This window comes from Peromyscus maniculatus, chromosome 8, assembly GCF_049852395.1.
Source record: "Peromyscus maniculatus bairdii isolate BWxNUB_F1_BW_parent chromosome 8, HU_Pman_BW_mat_3.1, whole genome shotgun sequence".
Classification (NCBI taxonomy): domain Eukaryota; kingdom Metazoa; phylum Chordata; class Mammalia; order Rodentia; family Cricetidae; genus Peromyscus; species Peromyscus maniculatus.
The window spans coordinates 107,861,211-107,883,779 of NC_134859.1; the positions used below are offsets into that span (position 1 = coordinate 107,861,211).

A 22,569-nucleotide genomic window follows, 5' to 3' on the forward strand; every position below is an offset into this window, starting at 1 on the left:
TTTTCTGTGAAACAGGAATTGTGAAGGTCTGTCCCACCTTGTCTTGGCAAACCTCGTCAGTCTTGTACCTTTGTGTCCTGCTTGTCCAGTTTGGATGCACACTGTCAGCAGTCAAGGCCAGGGCAGTTTCTGGCCAGCTTTGCAACAAAGAAAGCAAACTCCATAAGGAGGCTCTTCAGTGCCAGCATCCTTTTATGAAATAGATTGGTGGTGCCAGGAGTAGACATGTCATGAAATGTCTTACTCATTGTCATGAAAATCCTTCTTATGTTATTAAAACATTTTATTTTTTTATTTTTTTTTTTTGGTTTTTGAGACAGGGTTTCTCTGTGTAGCTTTGCGCCTTTCCTGGAGCTCACTTGGTAGCCCAGGCTGGCCTCGAACTCACAGAGATCCGCCTGGCTCTGCCTCCCGAGTGCTGGGATTAAAGGCGTGCGCCACCACCGCCCGGCATATTAAAACATTTTAAATGACATATTCTGTAGGTCTTTGAAGTGTTTGAAGATCACCTATCTAAAATATATCTCTGTATGACCTTGAAAACATACCTAACATGACTATAAATTTGATTGTTGTAGAAGACTATTAACCTGTATTTCTTTTTTATCCTAAATAGCTTTCAAGCCTAGAACTTTACATTACAATACCTTAAACAAGAAATAGAAACGTGGGGGCTGGAGAGGTGGCTCAGCAGTTAAGAGCACTGGCTACTCATCCATGCTCACCCAGAGGTCCTGAGTTCAGTTCCCAGCAACCACATGGTGGCTCACAACCATCTGTAATAAGACCTGGCGCAGGAGGTTCATGGTATGCAGGCATATATGCAGACAGAATACTATACACATAATAAATAAATTTTAAAAAAAAGAAATAGAAACATATAATACAGTATAATAAAAAAATAACCTAAAATTTGTATCAATACACAAAAATATCTTAAACAAGAATAGAAACATATCTACAGTATAACAAAAATAACCTTAAATTTGTGTCAATAAATTTAAAAAATTCATACCAATGTTAAATATTTGAGACTAGTAGTTGTTTTTTTCTTTTTAGCTTGAAAATAGATACAATAATCTACCCTTTTATCCTAGTATTCCTGTAACCCCCTTTTCCTTTTCAAAATGAAATCCCTGAATCTAATCTCCTTTGTTCAGCTTTTTTACTGACCATTACCAGTAACAACTTGTAACCAACCCCCGTAAATGATGACAACTATCCATAACCCATTGAATGACCAAAAACCACCCAGCCCACCTCTTGGGAATGTGGATGTCATGTTTTCTAGACTGCTTCCTGTTTTCTGGAGGTGATGACATCTTTTGGAGACCCTGAAAAAGTTTAAGATAATGGTCAATTCCTGAGAGATCTAGCTATTATCTAGTCTCTGTGTGATGGGAAAGTATAGATCTTATCTGAAGTCTGACTGAAGTGTTCTGTGAGGCTGGACCATCTCAGCCAGCAGCCTTGAAGCTGTTCTGGATGCAGAACTCGGAGGAGACTACAACAGAGGCATCTGAGAGGCTGGGTCACTTGGGCCACTCATTTTCACTGGTGTTTGATTCCCTTGCTCTGAAAACTCACAAACTTTTAAAGGTGACATACATAACTGTATTAACGTAAGTATGGAATTGTGGTGTGTGCAAGTCAGTTAAAGATGATTTTTTGTTCTATGTTTGAGCAGGTAAAAGGCATCTGTCAACTTCATAAGTCCATTTGGACTACATAACCAAACTGTAATATAAACTACTATCCATGCCATATGAAAGGGTGGCATGTGATAATAAGTCATGAGGACTCTGTAGCCAATAAGATTTATCATGTCTCTTCCAGTCTCAGAACTATTCCCATTTAGAGGGACCAGCTTACACGTCACCTGTCCTATAGTCTTTTTTTTGGCCATTTGTGACGAATCTTTCTCTGTCCCACCAACCAGCTCCCAAATCATGATATGGAGACTTAGTATTAATTATGAAAGCTTAGACTTGTTTTTAGCTAGCTCTTATACCTTAAATTAACCCATTTCTAGTTATCTATGTGCTGCCGTGTGGCTCATGCTCATTACCTCTCCTGCATGTCTTCCTTGTTCTCCATCTGCCTGCATCTCTACCTTCTTCCCAGCATTCTCTCTGCCCTAAAAATCCTGCCTAGCTATTGACTGTTGAGCTTTTTATTAAACTAATCTGAGTGACCCATCGTCACAGTGTACAAAACGATTATTCCACAACAAACCCCTCTGAGTGTTGACCCTTTCACAGGGGCTGCCTGTCTCAAAGAAAGGAAGAAAAATATTGGGGCCTGGTGGTACAAGCCTATAATCCCAGTATTCAGGAATCCGAGGCAGGAGGATCTCAAGTTCCAGAGCAGCTTAGAGTTGTAGAGTGAGACTTGGATTCAATAAAGCAGAAGAGAAAGGAGGAACCTGAGATAACAATTTTTTGTAGGTTTTTTGGTGTTTTGTTTTGTTTTATTTTTGAAGACAGAGTTTCTCTGTGTAACAGCCCTGGCTGTCCTGGAACTCACTTTTGTGTGAGTGCTGGGATTAAAGGCGTGCACCTCCATCGCCCAGCAGAGAACAATTTTTAAATGTAATTGAAAAAGATTGTGTATTTGTTCTACATGAGGAAAAAGCAGCCACACACAGGCAAAAATATTGGCATAAATGCTTCATAAGACCTTAGAGAGAGGACACTTTCTCCCATATTGCTCAGGTCATCTCTAATGAGTGTTGTCAGAGGGTACAGAGGCCCTTGACTGTGTATGCACTGTAGGCTTGGGCTCTGATTAGTGCTGCAGAGACCATTGCCTGCCCGACTGCCTACCCGGGGAGAGGGGGGGGATGCTGTTAAGGGTGGGAAGTAATGACAGTAGCCAGTGAGAAGCAGGAACAGAGCTCCTGTCCTCGCTCCATGGGAGGACTTGCTCTTTCTAGTCTCAGGACCAGTGTTAGCACCTTTCCTTGGGGTCCTCTCCACTTTTGCCTTGGCCCAAGCCTTTTTTCAGTCTTGACACATCTTCATCCTTATTTATTTCCGAGAGACCAAAAGTAAAGCCCGATCCAGACTCCACACAAGACCTGTGAACGTGACATGCCTTCCCTCCTTTGCTCGAGAACCCAAGTTCCTCGTGACCAGAAAGGGGCTGAGCCTTGGCCTTCAGCTCTCTGTCCCAGAGGTCTGAGAAGCCAAGAGGTACAGAACTAGCATGTCATGGTCCTAGTTGTGTTCTACTGTTAAGTAGCCCACATCCTCTAGGACAGCAATTCTCAACCTGTGGGTCACAACTGCTTTGGGGGTTGAATGGCCCTTTTATAGGGATCACATATCAGATATTTACATGATTCATAACAGTAGCAAAAGTTGCAGTTGTGAAATAGCAATGAAATAATTTGATGGTTGGGGGTCACCACAGCCTGAGGAACTGTATTAAAGGGTCACAGCTTTAGGAAGGTTGAGAACCACTGCTATAGGAGCTCTGCTTGGAGAGAGTCCCAGAAGCCAGGCCTGGATGCTTGTTCACCAAAAGGCAATATTATTCAGCCCAGGGATAAATGCATGGAGAGAGAGAACAAGGGGTAATAACAAGAAGGGGGATGGTCTGTTGGCCAGATTCATCTGGTCCCTCCACCTTGAGAGCTGGTCACCCCCAATGGCGCCATTCCTGTACCTTCTCACAGTGTACTTCTTACCTCTTCTCACTGGGCCCTCCTCTGTACTTTCTGCTGCCTCTCCCTCTTGAGAACCTGGTTCCAGTGCTGCCTCTCACGAGTACAGCAGATCTGCAGGAGAAGGCTCATTTCTAAGTGCTGGGTGAAAGAGACAGCTCCACCCCACCCCCTTCCCCCCATGGGACAGGGTCCAGGGCCAGGGTTCTGTCTCTGGTGACAGTGCAAGTGCCAGACTGTCTGACACCCTCCAGGCTTCCCTGTGCCTGTGCCTCCCCCCGTGTGTCTCCTCTAGGCCTTGCTTGTCTTGGTTTTCTCATCTTTGGAGGCCTGGGATCCTGGGTCCACCCCACATGTGCCACAGCCGCTCAGCACAGTCTCAGCCAAAGAGCTGCACCAGGACCTGGGATTCCACCTTCTCGGGTCCCTCGGCCTGCTCTAAGTACCTTTTACACCTCTCCTAATCTACTCCCAGAGCAACTGGGTTTCATTAAAGTGCATCTCTCTGCACACTCAGATCTGTTGGAAGCTGCTTTACTATTGCTCCCTGTCATTGGTCATTTGTCATTTCTTTTCTAATAAGCTCTGCATTGTCATGAAATGACACTCATGGTTCTGAATCCACATTTGCTGCTATTTCTAAATCAGTAACCATTCACAAGGAGGCAGTGACATCCCCCGTGTCCAGGTTGGGTGTTGTCCTGTGGCTGCTGATTTTGTTGTTGTTGAGTGTATTTCTTTGCAATTTTGGGGAAGAAAAAGAAGGATGCATAGCAATAAAACGCTGGAAAAAGAAATATCGTCCTGTCTGGGGTCCTCTTCGTGAAGCTGTTTTCCTCAGGAAGTGGCTGTCTCCTGACTGACCCAGATAGGTCCTCTATCTGTGCTCTCAGCCAGGAGGAAGGAGGGTCTTATCTTATTCATTGATTGTCTCAACATTTGGGGAACTTAAAACTAACTCTTAGCTTCCCAAGACAATCGTTCAGTGAGGTTTACCCGCTTCAGGGAGAGAAGATAATACACTTGTGTTCACAAGCAAGTGCCATAGTGAAAACCAGCACCTCTGCCTCTGCATGGCTAGGAGGCATTTCCCTTGGGGAATCTCAAATCCCCACCCTATAGTCCCATCTCCTCCTGTCAGTGGGATTCAGCCAGGACCCAGAGGAAAGGATCCAGATCTGCAGTGCTCAGAGAGTAATGTCCTTTGTTGTTTTTTTTCTGGGACATGGTCCAGTGTATAGCCCTGGCTGGCCTGGAATTCACCATATAAATCATACTGGCCTCGAACTCATGGTGCTCTACCTGCCTCAGCCCCCCAAATGCTGAAATCATGGGCATGCACCTCCTTCTAGTTGCTGAGCCTAATCTAGGGTTTTTTGTCCCTAAGATCCCTGAAGAGCATGACCTGGAGAGTCAGATCCGCAAGGAACGAGAGTGGCGGTTCCTGAGGAACACTAGAGTCAGAAAGCAGGCGCAGCAGGTCATCCAGAAGGGTAAGTGCACAGCGTCGCCGGGGAACAGGTCTTCTGGCAGACATAGTCAGGACCTAGCCAGTCCCCTTCAGCCTCAAGGCGCTGCCTGCTGCTCTTGCAGACTAGCACACTGACTGGTAGAGGCAGCTGGAACAGGGAGGGACATGGGGGGAGAGGAGCCACCTCCTGGGGAGGGCTCCTCCTCAAGGACATTCCTGCCCTCGGGTCTCAGTAGAGGCCAGTCCTCACTAGCTGGTGACCTTCAGAGAAAGAGCACTTCAGCTCTTTGGCAGTTCCAGAAGGGCGGTGCAGGCCCTTTCCAGGCCCAGGGAACCCACATCTCACTAACCATCCACGATGTCCTTGAAGTGACCACTGGCTCCATTCCTCCAAACCTCGACAACTGTGCCCTCACCAGACCTTCCCAGACTTGACAGCGTGATGTTTGCCCCTTGCATGTTTTTGCTCCCAGCCTCATGGGGAGGTGTTACTGATCAGCCAAGGACACTGTGTGTGCTGTGGGGGGGGCCCAAGAGCAAGCTCCTGTCAGCAGATTGCATAGTGTGTGTGTGTGTGTGTGTTCTCCAGGCCTGGAGGCCGTGCAGGGAGCAGGAATGAGGGCCAGCTTACCTCACCCTAAGACCAGGGCCCTTCACCTACTCTCTTAAAGAGTGTAGAGCAAGGCTGTCCCCACCACCCCCGCAGCAGTTCCATGGCCCTGAGGTAGAGGCCACTTCATGTTTCCAACCAGTAGTCAAGGAGTTTTTCTCACAGAGGCAGCCATGACTAAGGGTCAGTGTGGTCAGTCTCTGGCCTTCTCCCCAGTCCCACAAGTCACAGTTTTGACCAGACCTCCCTGTCCTCTGGAATTTAGAAAATAATGATGACCAGTTACTTATTAAATAGGGCTGAGCCTCAGAGGACCAACTGCCCCTCCCACTGAAATAGAGGGCCATGCCAGCTTCAGCCCAGGCCTGCACTGAGGACCTCATTTTCTACACATCCATGCTTGTGTTCTAGGATGTCGCTACACCTATAATGCGGGCCCTTGGGTGCCCATGGCACTGATATAGTCAGTGCCCCCTCTGTTGACTCCTCATGCCTCCTGGAGGTGCCGGGATCTCAGAACTGTGTGCAGCCCAATAACCACTGCTCGGGGATGTGTAGCTGGCAAGCACACTGTCCACAGCACCCTCTCTGCGCCCTCCTGGAGAGCACAGGCCCTCTCAGAGCTCCCTATCCACTGCACTGTCCTAGACAGTGTTTCCCAGAATTGCAGGCCAGCGCAGCTAGGGCAGGTTAGTTTCCTGACACGAGTTTAGAAACTAGTTTGGAAACCAGGCCCACACAGTAACATGTCTAGGGGCCTCTTGGTCCCAGCCGCAGAGGCAACATTGACTGGCATTTCTATTCAGAACTGAGGCATACATTGAGAATACAAAGACAGGTGGGGCTGGGAGATGACTCACTCAATAAAGTGTTTGCCACACAAGTCTGAGGACCTGAGTCTGAGCCCCAGAACCTACATCTAAAAAGCTAGACACTGTGCTACATATTCGTAATTCCAGCATTGCCGAGGCAGACAGGCATTGCTGGCCGGCCGGCCTAGCCTAATTGGTGGGCCACTGCCTCAAACACAAGGTGGATAGCTCCTGAAGAGTGACACCCCAGGCTGACCTCTAACACACACACAAGACAGATACTCTTTGTAGTCTTTTTGAAAAAGAGATACGTTTATCAAAAGCACACAACAGAGGGTGCAGTAACTTGGTGGTAGAACACTCACATCATGGGGTTCAACACAAAAGTGAAATTAGTGAATGACCTGGAAGCTCATTAGGTAAGACGGAGACACAGGTAACTCAGTGGCTGCAGTGCGTTCTTCCAGTCACCCAGGTTCAGTGTCTAGATTCAGTACAAGGTTTTATTTGTTTGACATCCAGTATGAGCTGGGAAAGGTGTCAGCAGGAGAGGTGGGAAATGATGCCTACAGGTTGGATGGAGCTGACTGCAAAAGTACAAGTCAGGCCCCAGAAGATGGGCTCTAGAAAGACCAGAAGGCGTTCTTTAAGTCCCTGCTCATCGTCGGCTTCCCTGAGACATGGTGACCCGGACCCCCTGCTACACACCGCTGTTTGCATATATGCAGAATGCTTTGGCTGGTAGCATCTTCCAGTGCTCAGAACCTTACCACCCTCCTGGACTCTCCAACAACAAGAAAAACATAACCAAGAATGAAGGTGCCCAGGTTATACACTTGTACCACTGCAAACCAGGCACCCTCCTCCTCCAGCAACACCTCCCCCAGCCATTTTCCCTCCCTACCATGTGTTCTGGGAAGAGGAACCAGAGGACAGACACTCTCTGCAGAGCTGCCCACCTGACTGAACGGTGTGAGTCTCTCCATGTTGCCCCCATACAGCAAGGGCCTCAGACCAGGGGAAAGAGCCGGTCTCAGCCACCCAGGAGCTGGCTTCTGTCAGCACCAAACCCACCACTCTCCATAGCATCACAAAGGGGCCTCCTGGCTAGACCAGAAAGCTTTCCTCTGTCCACCCAAGAGCTGTGTTCACTGGCTAAAATGATGTGTGATCCCTGAAGCACCTTTCCAGATACCCAGAGGTCCAGGCAGGTATCTGGGGCCAAGGCAGAAGGTGCTGTCTCTGTCCTTGGTGCTGCAGCTGGAAGGTGGTGTGTACTCTGATAGACTTCACTGCCCACCATACTGTATCTGCAGCTGGAAGGTGGTGTGTACTCTGATAGACTTCACTGCCCACCATACTGTATCTGCAGCTGGGAGGTGGTGTGTACTCTGATAGACTTCACTGCCCACCATACTGTATCTGCAGCTGGGAGGTGGTGTGTACTCTGATAGACTTCACTGCCCACCATATTATATCTGCAGCTGCCTGGACTCTACATCCTTTGCTGCAGGCCAGGAGGGTGTATATCTTCAGCTAATGTGTGGGGCCTGTCCTGTGTCCTCCACCCCTGTGATTTCTTGGCTAGCTGCTTCCCAGACTGAAGGCCTTGGACCTTCTTAAGAAATGGTACCCACACCCTTCTTCATCCTGAAGTTCTTAGTACTCTCTCCAGACTCAGTGAAGTTCCTCTACTCTGAACATTGCTGTGTGTAGTATAATAAGCATTGATCAAAGGCATGTCATTGTCTAGCTCTGCCAGGAGCTGTGAGACGGGGCCAAGGAAAAGCATAGACCCCAGAGTTTTGGATGGATGCATGGAGCTAAAGCTACCATTTTCCTCAGCATGTACTTCCAGCCCTTCTCTTTGGTCCCTGCTTTTCCCCTGCTTCGGCTCTGGTAAAGGTAATGTCAATGTTGCTATAGATGAGAACTTAGCTCCATTATCTCTTACAGGCATCACCAGACTGGATGATCAGATATTTCTGAACAGGAACCCTGGCGTCCCCTCTGTGGTCAAATTCCACCCCTTTACACCATGTATAGCTGTTGCTGACAAGGACAGCATCTGGTAGGCATGGCTTCAGTTCACCCTGGGTCTTCTCCCTCCATTGCACCTCTTATGAGGCCCACCCAACCCCAGACTCACCTGGGCTGCATTACTAAAGGACAGGCCAGGTAGGGGACTTTCTCCTCACCTATTCTACAGAAGCAAATGAGTTACAGAGGATCCCTGGGAGAGAATGGAGTTTTAAAATTTATAACAGGTTTGGACGTGGGAAGAGACCATCCACTTTAGTGGGTTCATGGTTTATTAAATGCCTGTAGATCTCCTTTTTTCCCCTACTTCTTTCTTTTGTTTTTTAAGTTGTGGTAAACTGTATGTAACAGGAAAGTGGCCATCTTAAACATTTTTTTTTAAAGATTTATTTATTTATTATGTATATAGTATTCTGCCTACATGCATGCTCACAGGCCAGAAGAGGGCACCAGATCTCATTACCAATGGTTGTGAGCCACCATGTGGGTGCTGGGAATTGAACTCAGGACCTCTGGAAGAACAGCCAGTACTCTTAACCGCTGAGCCATCTCTCCAGCCCCCATCTTAACCATTTGCTATCAATGCATATGCATACTGTGAAGGCCAGCCCCACCACCACCTCCAGAATGTCCTTGATCTCCCATACCCAAACCACACACTGAACACTAGTCCCTTCTCTCAGGTGCCATCAGCCCCATCGTCCTTTTGTCTCTGAACAGATGCCTCTAGGGAACTCCTGCCTTAATGGTATTTGTCCTTTGTGACTGACTTCTTTTACTTTTACCTAATGGTCCGCTCATACTGTAGTATTCATCAGCATTTCCTCCCGTTTGGGCCTGGTAATTTAATATTCTGTTGTAAGGATCTCCCACACTGCTCCGGAATCGAGAAAGAGCTATCAATCTGTCAATCCTGTCCGTGTCCAGGGTGCTTGGGTCTTCTGTGAACACTGCTCTCAGTTCCTTGGGAACACAGCAGAGGTGGAGTGCCGTGTCGCTGTCTGTGACCGCACTGTACCCTCCACCAGCAGTACACAAGCGCCTCACCCACACTGGCCAGTTTCTGCTCTGACTGCAGCCACCTCATGGCTGTGAGACAGTGTCCCACTGGGGTTTGGGTTGTTTCCCTAGTGACTGTCTTTCTGTCACCTCTCTTATTCCTTCAAGTTTTTGGGACTGGGAGAAAGGAGAGAAGCTGGACTATTTCCACAATGGCAACCCTCGGTACACCAGGGTCACCGCCATGGAGTACCTGAATGGCCAGGACTGCTCCTTGCTGCTGACAGCCACAGGTGAGCGGGACTGGTATGGCTCCTGGGCCTGGGGGACGTGTTTTTTTTTTCTGTTTGTCCTTTTTTCACAAAACACTGCTCACAAGAGTCCCCATCATTCTGAAGTGTGGCATTTGTGAGGGAAGGGGCTTGAATACAGGGCAGGATGTTGGTCAGGGCTCTGGGACCATCTTTTCACCAAGCATTCCTGGCCTTCCATGTCCTGGAGATGCCATGTCAGTCTCTGACCTCCTAACCTTCATGGCGGACCCACATGGGCCCCAGAGAACACATGAAAGCAAGGGGGCACATCCTAGGCCGTAGTGTCCACAAGGGCCCATGCTGCCCTAACCTTTGGACCCATCAGCTCCCCTCCTCCCATGACCAGAGAGGCTCCCAAGCCAGGTCTGTCCATCTTTGCAGACCAGCTTCCTTCTTCCTGAAGGTGGATGAGGAGCGGTGTTTCAGAGACAGGAATGGCTCTCACTCTGTTCTTTTGTTGGTCTTTTCACCTGAAATATCTTATATCGTGCTCATTTTTGAACGGAAGTCTCTGAGTCACTTTCCCTAGGTTGACAGTGGTTTATTTCTTGTTGTTACTTTGTGTTGCGTCCCTTTGTTTAAGACAAGGTCTCACATAGCCCAGTCCAGCCTCAAGTTCACTATGTAGCCAAGGATGACCTTGAACTCCTGATCCTGTCTGCCTCTGTTCCCCAAATTCTGGGATTGCAGCTGAGTGTTGCTCTGCCCAGTTACACAGTGCTGGGAACTGAACCCGGGGCTTCATGTGTACAAGGTAAGCACTCTGCCAGCTGAGCTGTGTGCCCAGCTACAGTTGTTTTAGCTCTTTAGAAACATGGTTCCTGGATCGGGGATGGTTCAGTGGTAGAGCGCTTGCCTGGCATCACAAGCCCCGTGCAGTATCCCAAGCCCCACAAAAGCTACACAGGTAGAATCACACTAGCATGATGACCTCCTGCTGATGAGAAGCTGTTGTCAGGTAGAAAGGTGATGGCAAGACTAACGGAGGGCCCTGAGCCCACTGTCCCTGGCTTCTCTGTCCTCATCCTGGGCCTGGACTTGGTGCTGCGCCACTGAGACCACTGATGATTCCCATGTCTTGAGCATGACTTACGAATACATGGTTTATTGTACACACTTCAAAGGAGAAACAACACACAGAAAATCGGTGTGACAACCCTGCAGTCCAGCCCTGAGTGGTGCAGTGATATCCAGAGGCAGGACTCACAGATAGCAACTGGAGGGGCACACGTGGGTCCCAAGTCCACTAGCCCAGGACACAGTCGGCTGCCACATCCACTGGCAGGCGAAGGACAGTGAGTGGGTGCTGGCTTCCTGCAGATGCTCCCTGAGAGTGAAGTTCTCTTGAGAGCCATGGAGGCTAGCTGGTCACAGCCTCAGTTGTGCTTATCCAGAAAACCAATGTGCAGAAACTCAACAGTGACTGGGGGCAGAGCCAGGAGACCCTGTTGGGACATGGTCACTGGAAGGGTCCATGGCTCATGCTCTTGAGGTACATTGGAGACCATTGTCTGCTGAGCTGCTTGGAGTCTGGGCTTTTATGGCCTGACGGAGCTTCCCTTGTCTTTGCAGACATTGCAGCCCCTCCTCCTTGTTGGTGTAGGCTGCCTGTGCCCCGGGCATTGCTGCTTACACCCAAGGGCTCACTTCAGTGTCGGTGCCTTCTGGTGTCAGGCAGGATGTTGAGCAGGAGTGCCTCCATCTTGTGTTCTTGTTTGTTTTGTTGTTGTGAGTGTTCACTACACTGACACGGTGTGGCCCTAAAAGTCACTGTCCAGCAGTGTCACCTCAGGACCAAAGCCAGTCCCCTGACCCACAGCATCAGAACTGTCCAGAAGTGACCTATGCATCATGGGGTTAGGAACCCTCAAGGTTCCTTAAAGAGAGGTCCGGGTCAGATTGAGATTCTCAAGGCACCAAAGAGAAAAGGAAGAAAATGAAGGGGAAAGGCATCGAAGTGCCTGGTGTCCTCTGGAGTCATCCTTGTAGCTAGAGATTTCCTGCCTTGCCCACATCAGGACAAATCTTTGTCACCCAACCAGTCCCACAGCCGCTCAGACCCAACCAAGTAAACACAGAGACTTATATTGCTTCAAACTGTATGGCCGTGGCAGGCTTCTTGCTAACTGTTCTTATAGCTTAAATTAATCCATTTCTACAAATCTATACCTGCCACACAGCTCGTGGCTTACCAGCGTCTTCACATGCCGCTTGTCATGGCGGTGGCTGGCAGTGACTTCTTCCGCCTTCTCCCTGTTAGTCCCGCCTATACTTCCTGCCTAGCCACGGCCAATCAGGTTTTATTTACTGACCAATCAGAGCAACACATTTGCCATACAGCCCATCCCCCAGTACAGCCAAGTGCAGACCATCTCAGACACCTGCACTCAGGCCCGTGGTCCTAATCATCCTCTGTGCTGACCTGCTGGGTAAAGTCATGAGGAACCCAAGAACGGGCTCCCACAGGACATACGGAACATCCCACAGCACATCCTCTCAAAGGAGAGACTACAGAAGGGCCTTCCTAAGTCTCTAAAAGCAAGGCAGCTGGGGGTCTCATCGTTTCTGTCTGGAGAGCCCGGCAGCCATCCTCTCTGACCTTAGGTCAGGCTGACCAGTGCACAGAACACCGGGGCAGTATGGGCAAGTTAAGCGCCCCAAAGCTTTGTCCTCTGGACAAACTAAGTTTCCCCCGACTGAGAGACTGGACTAGAGGGAAGAGCGAGGAAAGTGATTCAGCTTTTATCCAGCTTCTCTGTCTCCGAGAGAGTGATCAATGCTGCTGGCTCTGGAGAGGAGAAGTGGCCATGCAGCCAAGCCACTGATATGTGGCTTGCGGTTTCCAGTGCTAGGATCTACCATGGCCCCATCTCCCTTTACAGCTACCTTTTACTGATTGCTCACATCAGAATAGCAGGACTAGGCATCCAGAACACTATGTCTCTGTCTTAGAGACAGAGGTGGGGCACACCTGCAGGGCACAGGGTCACACTGCTTTTCTTCTTCCCTAGATGACGGTGCCATCAGGGTCTGGAAAAATTTTGCTGATTTGGAAAAGAATCCAGAGATGGTTACTGCATGGCAGGGGCTCTCAGACATGCTGCCAACAACACGAGGTGGGTCTTTGGCTCCTCAGGAGAAGGCCATCTAGAACTGTGAAAGACATAGTTGTGATGCCTTCAGGACACCCATTCACTTCTGAGTTTCCAAAATCATCAGTGGTCTCCCCTAGAAATCACAAGAGTAGGTAACTCTCAAGGACGCCAATGTTCTGCCATGTTCTCGGTTGGCCAAGTTGTAGGCAGCCCTGCGGGTGGCCAGATGTGGCTCAGAAAAGAGTTGCTGCTGGCTGAGCGTGAAGGCTGCATGGTGTCCTCCTTGTGCCAGCTGTGTGCTTTCCCAGGACCACTGAGTGGTGATCTCCATCTGGGGGAGAAGTCCAGCCACACTCACAGCTGCCTGGACTGGTGGGACCTGTGGCCTCCAGAATTATGGGATAGGAAACCTGAGTGGCCTGTGGTTTCCTTGTAGAAGTCTAAGCCAACTGAGATGAGCAAGGAGTGAAGCTCAGAGGGTCCACATGTGGTGTCAGCTTTCCCAAGACAGGCTCAGGGACGGCACCTTGTAGCTGGCCCTCAGTCATGCTTCAGGAGGTGCTCTGTCTGGGGGTATGTGCCTCCTGCAGCGTTGAGGACCGGGGATGAACTAGCTCCTGCCCCCATGGCTTCTGCTGAGTTAACCTCCCATGGGTACCAGAAGACTTAAGCACTAATGCTTTGTTGCCTTGGGTACCTTGGGTACAGAAGCTTGCTTTATAAACACTTTACTCTGATGGCAGTCCATGCCCATGTAGACAGTGACCTTTGGAGAATTCCTGACAGCTAAGTTAAGTTGCCCACTGGCCATCCTCCTGCCTCAGTCTCTCAGTATTTGGGATGATGGGCACATGTTACTGTACCTAGCTGAGAGCTCTTTTCAATGCCAAGGGTACGGGTTTCCCATGGCCTGTACAGAACCCCTGCTTTTCCTAAGAGAACTAGGACCTTGGTGTTCTGATTGGTCTGGAGGCCACTGAATTTGTACTCTTTGTGCCTCAGAATTGTAGATGTATTTGGTGGACAGAGATTCTAAGTCCTGTGATTCAGTGCCATGGGTGGGTGGAGCGTGTAAGGTTCTGGGAGAGCGCAATGCTCATCTGAACATTATTACACCAGCTTGGCCTTACATGAGTGAGGGGGACGCCCAGGATGCCCCCATCTTGTCTGAGCCACTGTTTGACATAGTGACCCACTCTGTTTCCCCAGGAGCTGGGATGGTGGTAGACTGGGAACAAGAAACTGGCCTCCTCATGAGCTCAGGGGACGTGCGCATTGTCCGAATCTGGGACACTGACCGTGAGACAAAAGTGCAGGTAACCATGCCAGGCCCCAAGCTTCGTAGAACCAGACTGCCCACGCTCCCACTCCACAAAATAGATCTCATTCCTATCAAAGAGAACCAAGACCTGTGGCTTCCAGGCAAGCACAGTCGGGGGCTGCTGCCCAGCTGTCTGTCTGCAGGGAGACAGACGGGGAGATGGCATCTTGCTGCCAGGCGAGAAGCTAATTACCTCTGGATGCACAATGATTGTGGCACTTTGACCCTGCATTACAGCATAATTAAGCCTGTGCTAATCCAAATTATTTCCAAATATGTTTTCTCCGTGCAAATTAGGGAATATCAGAAATCAGTAGGGTGAACTATCTTAAATGAGAACAGTTAATTGCTTGACCATCTGCGTCTTTTCTCCCCCTGTGGTGCTGGATGCAGAAGGAGGGCTTCGTGTATGCTGAGCACCTCCCCAGCTGCCACCGAGAGAGAACTCAGCCCCTTACTTAAATCATCTTTCTTTTGCAAGATTGTTTATTTGTTTTTGAGACATAATACTACTGTGTAGACCAGTCTGGTTCCGAATTTTCCATTTTAATAGAGTGCATTGGTTTTGCCTCAGATACCTGGGCTTCCTTGCTGGAGTCCAATTGCACCTACCTCCTTTGGGTCCAAGGCAAAATCACAGATACTGGTTTTTTTGTTTGTTTTTTTCAGAGCTGAGGACCAAACCCAGGGCTTTGTGCTTGTTAGGCAAGCGCTCTACCACTGAGCTAAATCCCCAACCCCGAGAATTAAATTTTTTTTTTTTTTTTTTTTTTTTTTTTTTTTTTTTTGGTTTTTTGAGGCAGTGTTTCTCTGTAGTTTTGGTGCCTGTCCTGGATCTCATTCTGTAGACCAGGCTGGCCTCGAACTCACAGAGATCCACCTGGCTCTGCCTCCCGAGTGCTGGGATTAAAGACGTGTACCACCACCACCGGCAATCACAGATACTGTAAGGACATCACATAGGTAGCTGAGGGATATCTGTCTGCCCAGTGCCCAGAGAGCCACAGAGCAGAGCCTGTCCTCAGTATTCTCCAACCTGCCCTGCCAAAGTGGGGCCATGGACAGCTGTGGATATCTCTGCAGAGCAAAGGGGCAGAGACAGGCAGGAATGACAAGAGCTGACATAACTTGAGACCTGTCCATCAACATCTGCTAGAATGCCTCCATGGCGTCCTCAAGCCCCACAATGCCACCAAACAGTTGAAGTACAATACTGTCTTTCAGGGTCCCTGTCCATATGGAGAGATAGTGCCTGACTGCTCCTATTTCTGCGGGGGGAGGGTTGTGTGGGACCCTTGGGGTCCCTGCAGGTGCAGTGCCTCCTTGGGTGCCATCACATCAGCTGCAAAAGGGGGGCGTGGCTCTTTAACAACCCCCCCTTCAGAACCCGCCCCATTCCCATGAGTTCCTCTGAGGCTCGCCCCATCTGATTAGAAAGCACTTTCCCTCTGAGGCCCGTTTCCAGCCCCGTTCCTTCTTGCTCCCATTCATCACCCCCCTGCCCTTCTGCAGTATTTATGGCACCAAGGGGAGCAGAGAAGCAGTTCCTCAGCTCTTCCCTGACTAATTAGGGGTTTGAAGAGAGACCTAACGAGGCTCCCTCCCTGCCGAAATGTGCTTCGTCTTTCTTTTCAGGAAAAGGAGATGTTGCTGGGAAGTTTAATTGGCCCTGAAAACCAGGCATCCCCACAGTTGCCTTCCAGGCTGTGCCCAGGCATGGGCTCCCAGTCCCTGCTCATCCTGGCCTGTAGGTACAGGCGCAAGGCAGACACTCCAGTAGATCAGGGCGTGCCTGATGCCCTGTAGCCCTGCACTACCCTTGACCTAGTTCCTCTGGCCTGTGATCGCCCTGTAGGTAGAGACCTGTTTCGCAGCCCGAGGGAAATGGATATGTCCACAAAGGACGCTGCAGCCAGCTGGAAGCCCCTCCTCACTGCTCTTTTTTTGGGCTTAGGATATTCCCACAGGTGCTGACAGCTGTGTGACAAGTCTGTCCTGTGACTCCCACCGCTCACTCATTGTGGCTGGCCTGGGCGATGGCTCCATCCGAGTCTATGACAGGAGGATGGCACTCAGTGAATGGTAACTGCCACACCTCCCCTCTCCTCAGTGCTATTCAAGCCCCTTCCAGATGGCAGAGCCACCACCCCCCCCCCCCCCCCCCCCCCCCCCCCCCCGCTGCCAGGAAAGGGTCCAGATTTTTCTGTGAGCATGAAGTGTCTTCAGCAGTTTACAGCGGAGCTCTGACATCAGGCAAGAGGACAGCTCCTGGGGCTGCAGAGCCTGGGGTCAGTGGGGTCAGCCCTTACCCTTCACTGCCTGGCTTGTGTGTCTTCATCCTCCATCCTTGCCTGGCGTCCAGTTGTCTCGTAGCCCTGCGTCCTGCCTCTCAGAGAAGACCTCTTCAACTGACCCCACAGAGACAGGAGCAGAGAGGTCTTCTCACTAAGCTGCCATCTAAGGCAGGGCTACTAGGCCTTCCTCAGCCCAAAATGGCACCCAGACTTTAAGGCCAGACTGGGGAGTGACCTAGTACAGCCTACCTAGTGGCCCCAACCTGAGTATCCTCCTGAGGCTCTGCCCAGGGGCAGGCCTGCCAGGTCCAGTTCACACCTGTTCCTCCTAGCCCTCCCTGCAATTCCCTGAGCAATGGGGGACAAGTACCTGGGCTGGGCCAGTCCTGACCATACCTTCCTCCTTCAGCCGGGTCATGACTTACCGAGAGCACACTGCGTGGGTGGTAAAGGCCTACCTGCAGAAGCACCCTGAGGGCCACATCGTGAGTGTGAGGTAAGGAGCAAAATATGCATAAGACATTTGCAGTGAAAACATTCTTTTCCCTCCATTTAAATATGTCCTTGATATTTAAACAGCTAGGGACTGTGGCATTTCAGGGCAGTAATTGACTCTGCTCTGTAACTGGCCAGAAAGGTCAGAGTGCAGAGCAAGAGGGTGTGTGTGTGCCTGTGTGTGTACACGCACCAGAAAATCTGAGCTGGCCTGAATGAGATGGGCAGGCCGATATTTCCCTCCTGCAGGTGCAGGGGCAGCAAAGCAAGATGCACCTGGCAACATATCCCCAAGCAGGCTGGCTGCCCCAGCAGACTGCCTTGTCGCCAGCCAGCCTCGGCACATAAATTCAGACCTGCTGCTCAGTAAATACTGTGCTGAGAGCAGCGAATCTTTATTTGCCTGTTAAAGAGACAGCAAAGCGTAATTTACTGTTGCAAAGCCACCGTTCCTTCCGAGTGATGTTCTCCCCTTGTCTGTGGCGTGAAGCAGGGCCTAACTCTTGGAATGGACATGGAAGCAGAAGGCTATGAGCGTAGGCAAGGCAACCTGGCCTCCCTGTGGAGCTGGGTATCCACCAGGCTCCCTCTGCCATCTTCTGCCCTCATGGGCTCCACTTCATGAATTCCAGTCTCTGTGGCACTCTGCCCCTGCCCTTGCTCATAGCCTCTTCTCTAACCCTGCCATGTCCTGCTTTGAGCAAGCACAGCGGCTGCCTTTGGTATCAATCCTGGCCTTTTCCAGCTTAAGAGGGGTGCAGCTTGATAGGAACTCAGACTGCTGAAGCCAGTGGTGTGGCAGGATGGGGGGCTGTGGGCATCACCTGGGAGCCCCTTGATGGGGGCTCTGGGAGTCTACATGGCTTTGGCCTTACCAGCATATGCAAATGGGCATGAAACTTCACAGGGCCAGTGCCACCATCCTCCAGAGCCAGGTCCCTCCCACAGGGCTCCAGGTAGCGTCTCTAAGGTTCAGCAAGCATCACTATGGCCCTCTTTCGCAGTGTCAATGGAGATGTGCGCTTCTTTGATCCTCGGATGCCTGAGTCCGTGAATGTAATGCAGATTGTGAAGGGGCTGACAGCCCTCGACATCCATCCCCAAGCAAACCTGATTGCCTGGTAGGTACCCTGCCTCCATGCAGCCCCTGCTTCTGGTCCCTTTGGAGGAAGTTAGCTTAGAGGTATAACTGTACTACCATGAAATAAAAACAGAAGATCTCTCCCTGCCTTCCCCAACCAGGAGAACAAACACCTGCCCTCAAGGCATCTCTGGGGACAGGCCTGGTTCTTACTGAGGGTAACAGATGAGTAGCCTCTTCTTACTCAGGGTGACATACAGGTAGACCTCCTAGCTGTGGCCCACATGCTGTAGCCACCCGTCCCCAGCCAGGCCCTCGGCCTGTCTTCCTCCCACACCACAGGGAGACAAGCTCATATTCTGACCGTCCCTTCCTCCCCGCCACAGTGGCTCCATGAACCAGTTCACGGCCATCTACAACGGAAACGGGGAGCTGATCAACAACATCAAATACTACGATGGGTTCATGGGCCAGCGCGTCGGGGCCATCAGCTGCTTGGCTTTCCACCCACACTGGGTCTGTGCCTTCTTCACTGCGGGGTCTCTGGGAGGAGGGTGAGGGGTAAAGTGGAGTCATTGAGTGACCTAGGAAGCCTGGACCCCACCTCCGGGCTCCAAGAACATAAAGAAGTGAAACAGGCCTGGGGTCTCCAAACTACCACCCTGCCCCCTAGAAACCAAACTCAATTCTTAATGCCCAGGTAAGAATAGACAGCACAGAGGGAGAAACAGCTAGTGTCCTCTGGTTTGGGGGCATCCCCTTCCCTCTTGGTGAAGGGGCAATAGATGAGTGTCACTGGACACCTTTCCATAACTGTAGTCACTCGTGTGGACTGTTATGTTGGTTAGGATTTTGCAGAGTGGGTTTCATGGGAGCCTGTGTGTGCCTGAAGTGCATAGCAGCAGCTTCCCAGAACTGTCCCAGTGGGGCAATCCTGAAAGGAAGCTGCAGGGAATTGTGGGTAGTATGCAAATTGCCTGTAATGGAATTTGGATGATACATCGTCCCTGCTAGAATCCGGCAGTTAATGGCCTTCATTCCTGTGCCAGTGTGGAGTTCCGAGGTGTTAGGGTAGTTAGTGCCTCCCGGCTAGAGCTGAGCGGAGACCAAGCGGTCTGCCCTCTTCCTCTAGCCCCAGTGCTGCAGCTCCTGCTGGAGCAGAGGCCCTGCTCATGTGCCTGTCTGCTCTCTCTCTCCCTCACAGCCTCATCTGGCAGTAGGAAGCAATGACTACTACATCTCTGTGTATTCGGTGGAAAAGCGCGTCAGATAGCGGCACCCAGGACTCACTCCTGCCAGGCTGCAGCCACCCTCTGCTGTACATAGTGAACCAACTGCACTGCCTGGGTTGCAGTGCCCACCTACCTACCCACCTTGCAAACCTTGGCTCCCGACTTGGCCATGGCCAACTGAGGAGGGGGCTTGCACTTCTCTCTGTCTGTCTTCACTGTAATGTACAAGTCCAGAGCAGGGGAGGGTTTGACGCTGCTTCCCATCAAGAACCAGCACCCAGGCACCAAGGACCTCATGATGCCTCTCAGCACATCATGGTCCTTTTCTGTCCTGTTTTCTTCTGAGATTTTACAAAGGGATACATTTAGTTTTTCCATGTGATCAAAGCATTAGTCACAGGACAGATGGAGCCCTGTAGAGACACTGTGTTTGGGGCTCCTGAGAGCCGTGGCCCAGCCCCACTGTCCTCTCCTGTGGACAGGAACCCCTCAGAGGAGGCTGGGCAATGCTGAAAAATGGAAGAAAGCAACTGAGGAGGCGAGGGGGGCCTCTCCTGCTACCCAAGTATGGAAGTCTGAGCCTGGCCCTCGTAGGGCACAGAGGCAGCCCAGCACCCACCTCATCACTGGGTATCTTATGATGGTGTGAGGAAAGGGCCCCCGCCTGCACAGCTAGACCTCTGAGGTCTAGTCTGGCCCCTGACATGAACAGGTTTACAGGAAAGGGCTCTGTGGCTGTGGACAGATGAGGCTGATCTGTAGAACTAGCGGTTGCCTCAGCCTGCCAGGCTCATTCTGAAGTGCTTCTCTCCCATAGGGCAGTAGCAGTGGCCCCGGCCCTAGCTCCCGGTGTGTGCCACACACAGGCACACAGCATGCAGGCACGCAGGCTCCCCACTCATGCCCAAGCACATATGGGTGCCCTGGTCTTCCTGTCTGTGCACACTTAGGGTGTGCACACGTGCGGGTCCACAGTCTCCCCCCCCCCTGCACATGTGTGAGCACTGTGGACTGCCACAGGTGCACTCACATGCTGGCCTCACACTCATCACACACACACAGGTTCAGAGACTGCATTGGACCCTAGAGGCATGTGGGCAGCAACAGCCCCATGGATGGTGTGACTAAGGTTGCATGATGCAATCTGTGATGTGGAAGAGTTTCTCAGCAGTGTCCTGGTGTGCTGGCATGTGTCTGTGTGCACATGAAAGTGAGGGGCCGTGGACATTTCAGCCCTGGATGGAGCACAGCATTGCTGAGGAATTGCACACAAACGGCACAACACAGTAATGATGTTTTGAAAAGCATTTTCCGTTTTCCCTGGGAATCAGGATCTTTCAGAGGAGGACAAAAATGGCTTAATCAGGTCTGCCACCAGGAGTCCACACAGGTTGGAACAGTGAGGGCAGAGGCTGGGTCCCTGTGCTGTGCTCAATGGATCTGTTTTAGTCAAGAGCATCTTCCTTGTGAAAGGATCCCTGCAGGCAGTCCTGGGCTGACCACAGGGCCAGATGGGGCTGGACGAGCAGGACAGGAGACCCTTGTATCAGGAGGAAGGCTCATCCACTCGGCTGGGCCAGACAGCAGCTTGGAGTCAGGAAGGCCTTAGGACCACCTGACACCCCCAGGGGCCCACTTGGCCAGTTATGCAGAGCGCCCCAGTGGGGGACACGCTGGAACCTTCCAGCAGCTGGACTTCAAGTTGGTCCAGCTCAGTCCCGGTCAGCTGGGGTGGTTCTGTTTTGGTGCACGGGGCCACCTGAAGGGTTGAGTGACCCCCCTTCCCTGGTGGAGCTACAGTTCTTGATCCTGCCCACGGGCTGGGCCTTCACAAGTCTGATGCGAAAATTCAATCATGAAGCTAACTAAGGCTCGAGAGAGCGCTGGCCTAGAGTTCATTGTCTCTATTTATTTTACCAAAATGAGAGTTGAAAAGGACTGACAAGACGTGGAACTGCAATGAAGCTCAGAGCAGTGACAAGCAGCAAGTGTTAATAAAGAATAAAGCCGTGAGAAGAGACTGCGCCTCCTGCTAGCTGAGAATGTGCAGGGGTGGGGTGAGCTGGGCCCCAAAGGGTTTCTGCATTCCCCACTCCCCTGGGGTGGGACAGTCTTGACCCAAAACAACTATAAGTGAATGCCCCAGGACAGGGCCACTGTATCTAGCCCTCCTGGGCCTGGGTGGAAAGGAAGAGGTGGTGGTTGCCATGGATACGTTGAGGCATCGGGACTGGGATTCCTCTGCTAACTCAAGCTTGTCGTTAATAAGGTTGCCCTGCATTGACACAGACCAGCTTCGTGTGTTCGTCCCCATTTTCTTTTTTTTCTTCTGCTTTCTTTGTTTTGTTTTGGTTTTTGGTTTTTGGTTTTTGTTTTGTTTTGGGTTTTTTTGTTTTGTTTTTTGTTTTTGAGACAGGGTTTCTTTGTGTAGCTTTGCACCTTTCCTGAAACTCACTCTGTAGACCAGGTTGGCCTCGAACTCACAGAGGTCCTCCTGGCTCTGCCTCCCGAATGCTGGGATTAAAGGTGTGCGCCACCACCGCCCGGCGTTCTGTTCGTCCCCATTTTCTGTTAGCATTGTTGCCTCTCTAGGCAGCACCAAGTACTTGTGCAGAGGGTGAGGGCATGTGCAGCCCTGGTCTCGGTCCTGTGGGGGGCCAGGCAGCAAACTAGCTGTGGGCATGAGTCCAGAGGCCCAGTGTTCCTCCAGGGTGTGAGGGCATAGCCTGCCAACCAGGGAGAGCCATGGGGCTCCCTCTGCAGGTCTCATGCTGGTGATGGGGCCTCCACCACCTACTGCACATGTCTACATCCCCATCCTCCAAAGCCTCAGCAAACACCCACCCCCACCCCCACCCCGCCCCCCATGCACAGAGGCCAGAAGAATTAGCCTGTTGTGTCATACTGAATTGATTACTGGTCTGGTCAGAACCCACATGTTCCCAGAAAGTGGAAAATAGCATCTCAGGTGTGGAGGGCAGAGGCCTCAGAAGACCAAGAGCACATGAAGGGAAGGGGTGGGGGAGTCTAAAGGACTCATATGTTGAAGCCCTGATCTCTCTCCTCCCCCATCTCCTCAGCATGACTGTATATGGAAACAGGGTCTTTACACAGGTCAAGTCAAAATGAGGTCATGGG

General features: G+C 50.9%; 1 protein-coding gene across 5 annotated transcripts in view; it reads left to right on the forward strand.

The window, feature by feature from the left end:
- Positions 1-21,721, forward strand: part of Rptor (regulatory associated protein of MTOR complex 1) — a 348,484-nt gene extending 326,763 nt beyond the window's left edge. For 4 of the 5 annotated variants that reach the window (XM_076543891.1, XM_042283303.2, XM_076543892.1 and 1 more), the window contains 10 exons: positions 5,055-5,160; positions 8,517-8,631; positions 9,768-9,892; positions 12,925-13,029; positions 14,218-14,324; positions 16,284-16,411; positions 17,033-17,119; positions 18,123-18,239; positions 18,586-18,715; positions 19,404-21,721. In XM_076543891.1, coding sequence (XP_076400006.1) covers positions 5,055-5,160; positions 8,517-8,631; positions 9,768-9,892; positions 12,925-13,029; positions 14,218-14,324; positions 16,284-16,411; positions 17,033-17,119; positions 18,123-18,239; positions 18,586-18,715; positions 19,404-19,472 — 1,089 coding nt within the window. In that variant the 3' untranslated portion in view covers positions 19,473-21,721. The remainder of the gene's footprint in view (positions 1-5,054; positions 5,161-8,516; positions 8,632-9,767; positions 9,893-12,924; positions 13,030-14,217; positions 14,325-16,283; positions 16,412-17,032; positions 17,120-18,122; positions 18,240-18,585; positions 18,716-19,403) is intronic. The other variant, XM_006987711.4, reaches the window with a different exon arrangement.
- Positions 21,722-22,569: the final 848 nt, after the last annotated feature.